This window comes from Brachycentrus maculatus, unplaced genomic scaffold (genome assembly GCF_059751285.1).
Source record: "Brachycentrus maculatus isolate JH-2025_06_01 unplaced genomic scaffold, ASM5975128v1 h1tg001749l, whole genome shotgun sequence".
NCBI lineage: Eukaryota > Metazoa > Arthropoda > Insecta > Trichoptera > Brachycentridae > Brachycentrus > Brachycentrus maculatus.
Window position 1 is genome coordinate 10,628 of NW_028282347.1, and position 13,442 is coordinate 24,069.

Consider the following 13,442-nt stretch of genomic DNA (forward strand, 5'->3'; position numbering starts at 1 on the left):
AAACGTAGCGAAGAACGATAATAATGCGAAAACTTATTCAAATCTTAATAATTCCTACAATTACCGTATTTAATTATGGATTATCTATTATATTTTATATTTATGAACTCTACAAAGGCATAAAACTAGTTGATAAGCATCTGACAGATGAGTAACAGATAACAATAATGAAATACGTTCGTTACAAATATTGCGAATTGTAGCTTAAATTTCTTGTAGCTATGTTCACGCTACCGAAGCTGGCTTCCAAACTCGATACAAAATGCCATATAGGTACCTACATTGTACGGTTTAAAGTTATGTTTTTAAACCAAATCAACTATGCGTTTTGCTGGAAGCAGAAGCCCAAATTGAAGCCAATGGGAGCGAGCGAGATGGCTAATCATGTATCGCCTTCACCTGCAACAGACAGGGCGAAAGCCGAATGTTTACACTCGGCTATCTCGGGTAGTACGAAAAAGCGCGCGATAATTTAAAAATAGGCATACATTAATTATGTATTTTTAATAATTGTTGGAGTTGTTAGGCAACCCGGGCTTCTGGGCTTCTAGGGTAGGTCCGCCACTGATGCCACACCACTCTGTCTTAACAAACATTATTCGCCTCTTCCACATTCATATAGCTACTCATACATACTCGCCGACTCCCGATAAGTATTTGAAATACTTGATCATGACAAGTTTTCTTCGGTTTTCCTCTGCTTCTGTTACCAACTCTCGTGTTACACTCGCTTTTAAAGAAAGCTTCACTCGTTATTTCCACGTATCCATACCATTTCAACACACCTCTCGTAATTTTATCGATAATGCTTACCTAATCCTTGCATTCTTTCCTTTTTTTCACCATTCGAACTTACATACATATTTTTACCGCACATTTGTCTGAGAGACCGCATTTTTACTGCATTCAGTCTACTTTCATCCTTCTTTTGCCAACTCCATACTTCACTTCCATATATATACTAACATTTTAAACTTGGGTCAGCAAATAAAAAGGGTTAGTAATTTCTTGGAGGAACTGCATTTCATAAAATAGAACAACTCATTCCACTTTTGTTTTATTTTTTTTTTTAATAATAAGTAACCAGTGATGGTTTCGTTATTTAATGAAAATTTAAATAAAAGATTCATAAAGTTAAAAATAGTAAAATTGGTAATAAAAATTGCGAATTTCGTTTTAAAAAAGGCCATTATAAAAATAAAAACACTTATTTATACATTTGAAAAATACGTTTATTAATTTTTCGTAGAAATATCTTTGAACAATTAAGTATGGGTAAAATATGTGAAATAATGTGTAAACCTTACAATATATATATATATTTTTCTATTTATTTCAGTTTAATTTGATCTGGGAAGATAAAATTAACACTATTGAGACACATTTTTAAAACTTATTTAAATTATGATATATCGCTCACTCCTTTCAAGAACGTCATAAATCAAAAAACTTGATTTTTCAGGAGAACATTTTTAAAGTTTAAAAATATAATACAATGTATTAAAAATAAATATCAAGCCACTTATTGAACTTTTTACTGTGCAACAGATCTTTTTAGGTAAAACCTGAAGGTTTTTTCTCCATTTGAAAAATATTCAGTATTTTCAAAAAAATAATTAAACAATGCCCTTTCTTCAAAATGCAAAAACAACACTTTCTGCCCTGTAGCGGGTAAATATTAAGTAAAAAATATTCCCCTTTTGCTGGGATATAGCGCATTTTCTGGGCATTTCGAAAACATGCTCAACTGAAAATTGTCGATTTTTGATTTATGACGTTGTTGAAAGGAGTGAGCGATATGTGAATTATAATTGAAAAAGATGTAAGTTTTATCCTTATAATTCAATGTGTGCTCGCTATATATTTTATTATTGACTAGTTAAATACATATTAAAATAATTAATGTTTAAAATTGGATTGAATGAAACTGGATACATTGCATATATATATTGTATATATATATTGGAAATATATATACATATTTTTTATTATCCTAACTGCTAGATTTTGATTTGATGGCTTTTGACCAAAGGGATTCATTGATATTAAATTATATATTCACTTTTTTTTGTATAAAAATCCCTAGATGATTTTATAAAATGAATACAAAAATTATATATCGTACAAATACTCAATCAAGTATTACATAATATGCTATTTATATACACTTACATTACTCTTATTTTATCTTACAACTAAGTACATTTTAAAAAGAAAATGTGATTCATATTAAAATAGGTATTTTTCTACAAATTAAAAAAAAATCGATACATTAATGGAAAACGATTTGTAAAAAATCCCACTTAAAATAAGCGTTTTTACATTTGAATTATACGTTTATTAAAAATAAAATGTGGTTTTAATTGAACTATTTTTACTGAAAGGCAGTGTTGTTTACTAAAATAACCTATTCACTATTATCCAAAAACGGATTCAAGAAATGAACACAAATAAAATCGAACAGATATTTTGATCCCAAAATAATCGTCGCACGGCAGTAAGTTTCTTCGTTAATTTCTCGAACTTTATCGATTTTAGTGAGAACAACACATAAAAATTGCACAAAAGATCCATCTATCAGTAGGACTGTTTAATCTTCTCACCAAAAAGATAAAGATGGCATCCCCATACTCACTTTTGGTGCTAACAGCACCTAAAACATACATAAAAATAGAAAAAAATAATAAGATAAAAAAATATTATGAAGCATCTATTTAAAGCCCCCTATACACGCTCAAATATGTTTGGCGAGCATGTTGGTGACACATGTTAGAATATTTGAAGGTACACAGTTGCTGTACTTGGTTTAGATTTTTTTAAATATTTTTTTTTTCAGCGCTTTAGCGCAGAAAATATCGATACGTGTACTCTACAGCTAAGTAAATACATTACGCCAATTTAAAAAAATAAGTTTTGTACGGAATGTTATTGGTCTAAAGAATTCCCACAAATGACAAAATAAATCATTATTTGCATTTTGAATCAAAGAGACTCGAATAAAAATCAATGAATAGTAATTTAGTTTAAAATATAAGGTAAAATAACATTTGAACTTTGACTGTCGAAATTATAATTTTGAAAATTTTATATTTTACTTAATTATCAAGATAGTATAGATATTGCGATCAAAATATATCCATTATTAATATTAAAATGGATGGTAAAACCACAAACTCTTAAAATCTATTGAAACGTGTTTTGATGCATCCCGCATAATTTATGCATCAAAACGGTGTTTAAAATTGACGAGGAATGCATCGAAAGACGTGTCACCATAGATTTTAAGAAATATTAGTACTTATCAAGTGAAAAATAAATTAAAAATAAATGTTTTATCGGCAATATCCATCGATAAGCACTTGTATATTTACCCTAAGCACCAACGTGCTTGTTGTTCATAATAAAATCGAGTTTTTTTGATAAACTTAACATGTTTTTGTGCATATGTGGGGTTAAATATTTTAAACATTTTTTAGTTTGTGATTACCATTTATACAATATGTCGGCTTTCAATTGTGTTTTTGTTCTAAGAGCAGGATATAAAAAGTATAATAATGCCTCTTAAATAATTTAATAACATAATAATTACGTATATAATTAATGGTATGATTTTTGAAATGTAAAATTATTTATCTTCCCAAATTTAAAATTAATCTGATATTAAATATAAAACACCTTAAAATTATTTATTTATCTACTACTTATCTACAGTTTTGGCGTTTATATTTTGAAATACCCCGTCATTAAATTTAAAGGCAAAAGTTTCAAAATCAACAAAATATTCATAAAAAGTCTTTTAAAAGCAAAAATAACATCAAAATATTCATGGTTCTACAAGATTTTACTTTTCATCGATGCTTTTCGTCGTATTGGCCGTATATCTACGGATATAAGAATGTGTTGGTAAATTCATCTTTACTTTAATTCAATAAGAAAAAAGATTTTTTTTAAAGTGAAGAAAAAATATCTATTCATGACTTATATACACGCAGACAACGCCTTTGTAATACTTTGTAAGACTCCCTGGTATTTAAGGTTTGAACGTTGAATTTAAATTATACAAAATGATAAAGTATTTACATTCGGCGAATGTATATAATTCAAATAAAAAAAATACAATACATATTTTCGGATCTTCTAGGGCGTAATGGGATCTAAAAGGTTGGGAGCCACTGGAACAGAGTGCTATGTTTGGAACACCAAAAAAAAACATTTAAAAGTATATTTTTACAAAAATTAGTAACATTTGTACAGTTATGGTTGAAAAAATTTATTTAACATTTAAAAAAATCATAAATTCAATGAAAGTTTATTAGGGAAATTTTGAGATGATATTTATACACAGGTTTTCGTGTAGTTCGCATTTCATTGCTATCGATTAATCAGAATATTATGAAATTGCTTTTAAGTAAAATTGTATAAGCATCCAATAAAGGTACAAGCGTCAAAGATTATGCAATAAAATAAAATAAAAATACTCAAAAATGGAGATATAAGATACATGGCCTTCAAAGTCAATTTTTACTCGCTCTTAGCGGGAATTTCTCAAGTCTGTAACTACCTAAGTATCGTGGAACTGAACAATTCCATTTGATAAACTTCACTCGCGATAAAGTATCTGGAAACAGGAAAACGGTTCCGTTTGAACCGGTTCTGTGGAACTAGTCGTTCCTTACTTCGCACACGAAGAAGGTCTCGAAGGAGCAGGGGGAGTCGTTCCACTTGAGTCCTTTCCCGTCCCGGTTCCACAACTCCAGGCAGTTCTCTTCTTCTCCGTTCTCGTACCTAAAGTTGTTCGGCTCTCCGGCATTCCAGTTGGTGAAGGTGATGGGTCTTCCGGAAGACATCCAGAAGAAGGAGCCTTCTTCGGCCAAGTCGGTACCGGAAGTCCAAAAATGCTCGTTTCCGTAGCCTGAAATCATGAAAAAACTATGAATTCAATTTGACAAATTGTCAATAAATTTTTACACGTAAATTTCTATTTTATTTGTTGCTTCGGCATTCACTTGGTGGTACGACATGATGAAATCGTAAAAGAAAAACACTTGTTTTTTTACCACTTGGGTTTATTTTATTATGTCAACTAGTTTCGGAAGCCATGCTTCCATCTTCAGGTCTAGAAGATGGAAGCAAAGCTTCCGAAACTAGTTGTAATAATAAAATAAACTCAAGTGGTAAAAAACAAGTGAAAAACAAGTTTCTTTTACAATTTCGTAAATTTCTATGTCAACACATTTTCTCAGTGATTTTGCAAAATAACTATAATTAAAATATATTATATTTAAAATATAAAAATTAATATGAATTTGCGTTATCGATTTGCTGTCTGCTGCCTTTTGTATGCTATAAAAGTACTAATATTTCTTAAAATATCTGCTGCCTTTTGTATGCTGATAAAGCTATGCTTCTTGCCGATAGTTAGTTTGTAATGTATATATTAATTATTAAATAAATTGAATTGAATTGAATGGAAGAAGAAGAAAGAAGAAGATAAGTTTCCCATGTATGTTTGAATTCTTTAAAAATTCAATAAAATATAGTAATGATTAAATGTACAAGGGTTTCCGGAATGCCTGTTCACGCTAGACTGAAAAATGGGTCAAGACTCGAAATATTATGTGTGAACAAAGAATTTAAATTCCATTATTTTTAAAAACACCTTGAGCATTTTAATTTAAACATCCGATTGAAATAAATTAGAGTATTTTATCATGCTAGATTGTTGTGTACGCTTTAAGAAAGCCAGCAGTTTGTTCGCGTAAAAAAATATTAAAGCTTGTGACATATTGGTAACGTATCGTAAATCATAAGACATTGGGAGACATTGTATTATAATTCATATTTTTTTATCGACAAAAGCTTCTAGCATCAAAATACTCATTAATCAAAGAAATTGAAAATTGCTATCATAGCAGCCTACTCACAAGGATTATGATGGAGTAGTACAATATATTTCGAAAACAATTAGGAATTTATATTTATGTCAATGATTTGTGTGGGTAGGCATGTTTGTATTTACACATATGAATGTCTAAATACAAACATTAACCGATTTTAAACGAAAATGCTTTAAAATTGTTCCTTTAAATTAATTTAATTTGATAATTAAAATGTTACTTTGTTTTAAAATCCCTATAAATATTTTATTATAATTTAATTATAATGTCTCCCGGTTTCGAAGCTAACCACTTCTTTAATATTCCGCTTCTTTATTGTATTAATCAGTCTTGATAAAGAAGCGGTTAGCTTCGAAACCGGTAGACATTATAATTCAGTTATAATAAAAATTTTTATAGTGATTTTGAAACAAAGTTATATTTTAATTATAAAATTGATAATCACTAAGTTACAATATAACACAAATTATTTAAATTTCATTAAATCACCTTCGTTATTGAAAGACTATTTATTGTGGACTATTTATTTATTTATTTTGTTATTTAAGACTATTTATTCTGGAGGTCCCGGGTTCGATTCCCAAGAGGGGTAAAATAAATGTTTGTGATTTTTTTCACTGTCATATTTATTTAATATTACCTTGTACTGGTACCTGAAGCGGAGGGCTGATCACCTTTCCTTCATGTGTAAACGATCAAGATAATACTGCGTTTATATGACGCAGTGCCCTATGCACCATTGGGTGCGGATAAGGGTTTTTTATTAGTATTTATTGTGTGTCTGCCTACATGGTATGTTTAGTGATCAGAACTTTTGGTTCGATGTTGGAGGTCCCAGGTTATAATATAATATAAGTTTTTATTTTTTTTTATTAAAGTTTTACTTCGTAAATACTATTATTGCATAAAATCAATTATAACACGTGTGTCGATGCATTCCGCATCATTTTCAAACACCGTATGTGAAGCTTAGTCTAAATTTTAGTGTTGTGTCCTTGGAACGTTGAAGGATGAAGGATGAAGGATGATTTATTAATTATTTTTATTTCTTCGTCAGTGGGAACAAGGACATAATTGTTATATTTATTTGATATTACCCTCTATTGGTGCTGGAATCGCAGAACTGATCACATAATATATTATTAGATTAAAACCAATATTTTTAGCTTTTCCACTTTATTTTTATTTGGCCAGCGACCGGGTTTCGTCGTTACCGACATCATCAGACTGGTCTGATGATGTCGGTAACGTCAGACCAGTCTGATGATGTCTGTAACGACGAAACCCGGTCGCTGGTCAAATAAAAATTAAGTGGAAAAGCTAAAAATATTGGTTTTAATCTAATAATATATTAAAATGCAATTCCATCACGAAGTGTCAGTGGATAATATAAACCTTCACATAATGAATGTGCAAGTTAACATTGCAACAATTTGATGCAGTGCCCTATGCACCATTGGGTGCAGATAAGGGAAATAATCATTTCAAAAAATCCCCAATACCTCATTTTTTAATAGAATCCATTTTATGTGAACAAATCTGAATGTAGAATCAAAATATACGGGATTACCTGAATCTCTGACGTATTTCTCCAATTTGTCATTCTCTTCCTGTGACGATATGGAGGCGAGATGCATCCCGTGGAAACGGCAGTACTGCGCAGCCTTGAACCAGTTGGCCTGAAATCAAATCCATTTATTAAAACCTAGAAAATCTGAAAAAATGTGAAAAATTCTTGAAACTGAATAAAACGCGTAGAAACGATGTCGTCGTATATCATTTGAATCTTGGGCGTTATAAACGTCAAACATAATTTTATAAGCCGTTGGTAATATTACATTTTTATTTGACATCTTTCACAAACAATTTATGATTTTAAGTATAAGGTAGATTCAGAACGTACGTGTAAAAGAAAACCGTTTTTAAATTGGAGTCCTTCTGTTAATATTTTATTACAACTAGAAAAATACTGTATTTTTAGGTTATATTTAAATAAAAATTCAAATTTTCGTTTGTTCAAAATCTTTAATTTTCTAAAGCTATTCACCGATTGCATCAATATTTCATACAATGTTGCATTCCAAAACGAGCGTGTATATTATCTATATAAATAAAAATGAAAAGGCTCGTTTGCTCAAAATCTTAAATCTCCATAAGGTATTCACCGATTGATTTAAAATTCTGACACCACTTTGGATTCGAATTCGCGCGAGTTTTTATTTGCCTGTGACAGGTGTTTTTACTTGAGACAGTTAAAAACATGTTTTTGTAACAAAAAACAGTTTTTCCCAATGACAGCGCCATCTATTGAACCTAACAACAATAGACGGAATGACAAGTATTGCCTACGGCGGACAGTGTGCTTTTTGGCATTGCTGTAACATATTATTTTCAATATTTAGATTTTAGATTGGTCCGCCTCCGTAGTGTAATGGTCAGCACGCTCGGCTACCGTACTGGAGGTCCCGGGTTCGATTCCCAAGGAGGGTCGAATAAATATAAGTGATGTTTTCACTGTAATATTTATTCAATATTACCCTGGACTGGTACCTGAAACAGAGGGCCGATCACCTTTCCTTCATGTGTTAATGATCAAGATAACACTGCGTTTATATGATGCAGTGCCCTATGCACCATCGGGGTGCGGATAAGGGTTTGAATGAATGAATAGTTGTTTCATCGATTTTTGATAGATTTTATTATTTCGCAAGCATTGTGAACAAAAAATTTGAGCTTTCTATTATATTATTTATTTTACATCTTGCTAGATTGAGCCACATCAACGCGTACCAGTGTAAAGCTAGAATTAAATAATATTTAATGAATTTTTATTTCTGATTAAATACTGAATTACTGTTTTATAGAAAGCTTTAGCGTAAGATTATAATCATGTGCTAATAGATCAGATAATGTATAAAAAAGATTGAAACGAAGAAAAAAACGCATTTATCATCTAATGGTATTAATTCGCAACAATTTGTCCGCATCTCTTGTTTTATTTCTAACGTTTCATCACTGTTAAGCACATATTTCATAATATTATATCAATACATTATTATTAGTATAATATCTATACACTTAGAGGCCTGAGAAAATATTGGCATTGATTATTTATTATACTCTTTAAAGCCGATGTTCAAATTGGTCCGTTTTTTATGCATCGCTACATAACTGCCCTGGGTGAAATTCATGATGTATCGAATCATGGAGTACTACTTAAATGCCAGCAAAAAATGAATTTGCTAAAACAAATGTGTTAGAATTGCGCTAAGTATCTCTCAAGGCTGTGGAAAACAACTGATATAGTTATTATCTTAACATATTACTGTATAACACTAAATAATCAAAATAACCGACTGCTTGATATGAATTTACGAATATACTGATATTATTTCGAGATTTTAAGTTGCACTGCATCACATATAATAGATGCAACGTTAAATTGTATGGAGGCAAGGTTATCAGTTTCACGCTTTAGGTCCAGGGTTATATTAAATAAATTATTGATTCCATTTTGACATCTCAATAAACACAAAGAAGAATATGGAAATCTAGTTATTTACAGGGCTATCGACCGGTCATAACCTGGTTAAGTGATTTAATTTTTTATGTAGCTTATAAAAAAGTCTCTGCTCAATGAAACATTCCTCAAACCAAAAAAGATGGCTGTTATGAACTCACATGTACTGTGTCATTTAAGTGTTACAAAAATTTGAGTAGTGTGGTTGTCAATTATGCGAAGAATGATGAATGTAGCACGTGTGTAAAGTGTCACTTAACCACCCTATAACAGGTCATAAACCTTGTAAATACCCAGATTTCCATATTCTTCTTCATCTGTGGTGAGATATCAAGATGTAAAAATAACTCCTAAGAGGAGAATACCCAGATTTGTGAACAAATATTTGGACACACTCCTTATTATTTTTTGACATCTCATCAAAGATGAAGAAGAATATGGAAGTCTGGGCATTTACGGGGCTGACGACCGTCATAGGCTGGTTTAAGTGATCAATTTACACACGTGTAACATCCACCAATTCTATCCACTATTGACAACCATACTTCTCTCAATTGTTTGGGCTTCTACATTTATCATTAATCTCATGACGCTTTTTAAGTTAGTTCACTAGAGCCATCTTTGTTATCAGAGACCCTTTTGTTTAGATGTATGCAGGATCTTAAACGGATTATTTTGCATACTGGAAAACGCCTAAAAATTTGATTTTCACTTTTAATGCAGCTTATAATTTGACCAGATTTTTTATTCCATTTATTTTCTTCTTCATCTATGTTGATATTCTTGGAAGTTCTATATAAATGAACCAATTTTGAAATAATTTTGAGACATCTATTGGTGAGATGAAAATCCTCCTTATTATTCCCACAAAATGTTGTGAATAATAATAATAATGATAGATCATATTTATTATTGACTTAAGTACATCGTGAACATCATGTATGTACTTAAATCAATAATAAAACTAATAAAATACATGGCGTGACTTTCCTTTTCGTTAAATCTTATATGTAGTTATATGCACGAGCGAGAAACGATTTAACGAAGAGTTGGAAGACCGAAATAATTCAATTTTATTACAGATAACTCAAAAATTGCCATGAAATGTTAAAGATCGTTACTGCGTCATAAATATTAAAGCATTTAAACCGCAAAAGTCTGATGTGAGTATTAATAAAGTTCAAAAATAAGTTATTGGATAATTTTAAGTAAAGGTCGAGTTGCCCTTATGATGGCCTGCATAGTGTGCACATGTTATAAAGTAATTTGTTGAAAATTCAGGTCAATGTTACTTCATTTGGTCAAAGTAAAATACATAAGTAAACTACCAATACTTAACAGCTTGAAATTGAAAGTAAGTATAATAATAAAATATAACAATCTTTTTTATTATTATTAATAGATTCAGCAGTCACTTTGTAGAAATCGGTCACTCCTTTCAACAACGTCAAATATCAAAAATCGATAATTTTCAGTTGCACATGTTTTCAGAATGCCCAGAAAATGTACTATATCCCAGAAAAAGCGGCATTTTTTTAAACTTAATATTTACCCGCTACAGAGCAGAAAGTGTTCTTTGTGCATTCTGAAGAAAAGGTATTGTGTAATTATTTTTTTCAATTTACTAAATATTTTTCAAATTTAATATTACCCTGGACTGGTATCTGAAGCGGAGGGCTGATCACCTTTCCTTCATGTGTCAAGGATCAAGATAATACTGTGTTTATATGATGCAGTGCCCTATGCACCACTGGGTGCGGATAAGGGTTTGAAAGAAAAAAAAAAAATTATGTTTCTACATATTTACAACGAAAAAGCAAAATAAATATATCTGTCGGTGGTTTTGTCCACAATGTTATAATTATAAGGTGTAATAATGAAATAATAAAAGAAGTAAAAAGCACTCCAATTTAAAAAAAAAATATTTTCGTTTTAAATGTCTGAAGATATTTATACCACTTTGTCAAAATAAACCGTGTGTCCGAGAAAAAAATACCGGGATAAAATAAAGTTAAAAATACCCAATTCAAAGTATAGCTCTGATAAAAAAGTAATAATTATAAAATTGTCAAAAAAAGTATGAAATAAGAATACAAGCTTAAAAAAACAAAAAAGACGATGGTTTAAAAAATGTAAAAAATTAATTATTGCAAAACAGATTTTAGAAATGAAAAAAAAGAAATATCTAAAAATGAAAAGGTGAAAAAATACGTATGGCATATAATTTTTTTTTTAAAAAGTATGAGAAATATATGTATATTATAAAAAAATCTATTTTTAGTCAAGTTATTACATTTATCGTGTACAAAAAGCTCCAATAAATTTTACACAATGTAAATAAGATTTGTTTTTTTCTTCAAAAAGTATGTATGAATAAGCTTTCAAAAGCTCGCATGAGACCTTTTATCGCTGTATCTAAAAATAAATATTCAATACGATTCCCTGGTAAATTGGGAGTTAATATATCTACTTACTTATAGAAAGCTGTTTGAATGACTTGTATGAAAATTTTTCGAGTCCTGTCATCTCCGGTATGGTCTAGTGGCTAGGATACCTGGCTCTCACCCAGGAGGCTCGGGTTCGATTCCCGGTACCGGAATATATTTTTTTGTCGTAATTTTATTTTTATTAATAACGCTTTTACAAAAAAAATATGTTACGTAATATTTTTAAGACGAAATAAATTATATCAATATTTAAATAATACTTTCTTCAATGAAATAACTTTAATGTACCATTATTGTCGAATGCTCATTCGATATCATACGAAACAATCTCAACACGCCTTTCTTAATTTTATCAATAATCTCAGCCTTGTATTCTTTCCTTATATCACAATTCGAACATCAACTATTCATTGTTTTCATAAAAAAACATTCATATGATATTTCGAAATAACTGCGGATCGAAGAGCATTTCATGCCATCAAGCATACAACGGCAAAGTCACGATTGTCATGTTGACAGTTTGAGCCCTCGCAAGACAAAACTGCTGTCATATAAATAAATAAATTTGTATCATTAAGGACTTACTCGTAAGTACAGAATTCAATCAGCGGCCGACCACGGAGAGAAAACATGTCTCTACACGCCCGATTTCTTTCAATAATGTATATTGGATATTTTTGTCTTTTAGAATGTATATAGAATTTTTTTTATAATTTTTAAACTAATAAAAATATTAACTTTACTGCTTACCGTTCAAAGGCTATTTTTTTCCAAATCATTTTATTATTTAAAAAAAAAAATCAATACAAAAATGGTGTTTTAAGGATAAAATAATTTACGTACAACAATACCTGGATTTTTGCGACTTATAGAATACTGGGATTTATAAGGGATTTTGGTAGTTACAGCCGATCAATATTTGAGACGTTTTTGCAGCAAATTATTCTATGGTGCCCAGAATTTTAATGTTATGGATAAAAGTAAACTGTTACATGTGCCATCATAAATGTAACCATTTCGTTACAGTGACAATTTATCTGTGGGAGGACGTAAAGTGTAGGAAGACTTCATTTAGTATGGCCTTTCCTATATGATATATCATTATGCATTTCTCTTCAGAACTAATTTAAACCCACATTTCATCTATTGTTATAATTTTTTATTCATACTTGAAACATAATATGCACTTCTATAGTCGTTAATAAAAAAAAAAAACAATTAATTTTAAAGGTTGAATTTCAAAACTCGCCTCCGTTAGTTAAGTGAAATATTGTTTAAAATATTTAGAAAAAAATATTTAAATATTGTGTTTATTATTAAGATTATGTTATATGTATGTAAGAATCCAGTAAAATTTAACGTTTTAATTGTTTTTGAGTAAGCTCCAATTTTGGTTTCAATTTTGTCTCATGTTTGCTTTAAAAAACTTATCTGTATTTAAAATCAACAAAAAATAATAATTATTGTAAACTAACCATCCTATTAACCATCACGCTTCTTCTCCGCAGGGGTAGGCAGAGAGAATAGAGCGCCACACCACTCTGTCTTTACAAACAATCTTCCCATCTTACACATTCA

At 30.1% G+C, this 13,442-nt stretch overlaps 1 protein-coding gene and 1 non-coding gene across 2 annotated transcripts; one reads left to right on the forward strand and one right to left on the reverse strand.

Annotated features, from left to right (window-relative positions):
• Positions 1–1,235: 1,235 nt before the first annotated feature.
• Positions 1,236–7,576, reverse strand: LOC148298681 (C-type lectin mosGCTL-1-like; the record flags this gene model as incomplete). The annotated part of the gene is made up of 2 exons (XM_088276715.1): positions 1,236–4,912; positions 7,468–7,576. Coding segments are annotated over 2 exons (360 nt in total), but the record flags the coding sequence as incomplete, so codon positions are not given.
• A 4,368-nt stretch (positions 7,577–11,944) lies between these two features.
• TRNAE-CUC (transfer RNA glutamic acid (anticodon CUC)) lies at positions 11,945–12,016 on the forward strand. The gene has a single exon. It is a non-coding gene; the product is annotated as a tRNA-Glu (tRNA).
• The last annotated feature ends 1,426 nt before the right edge of the window (positions 12,017–13,442 follow it).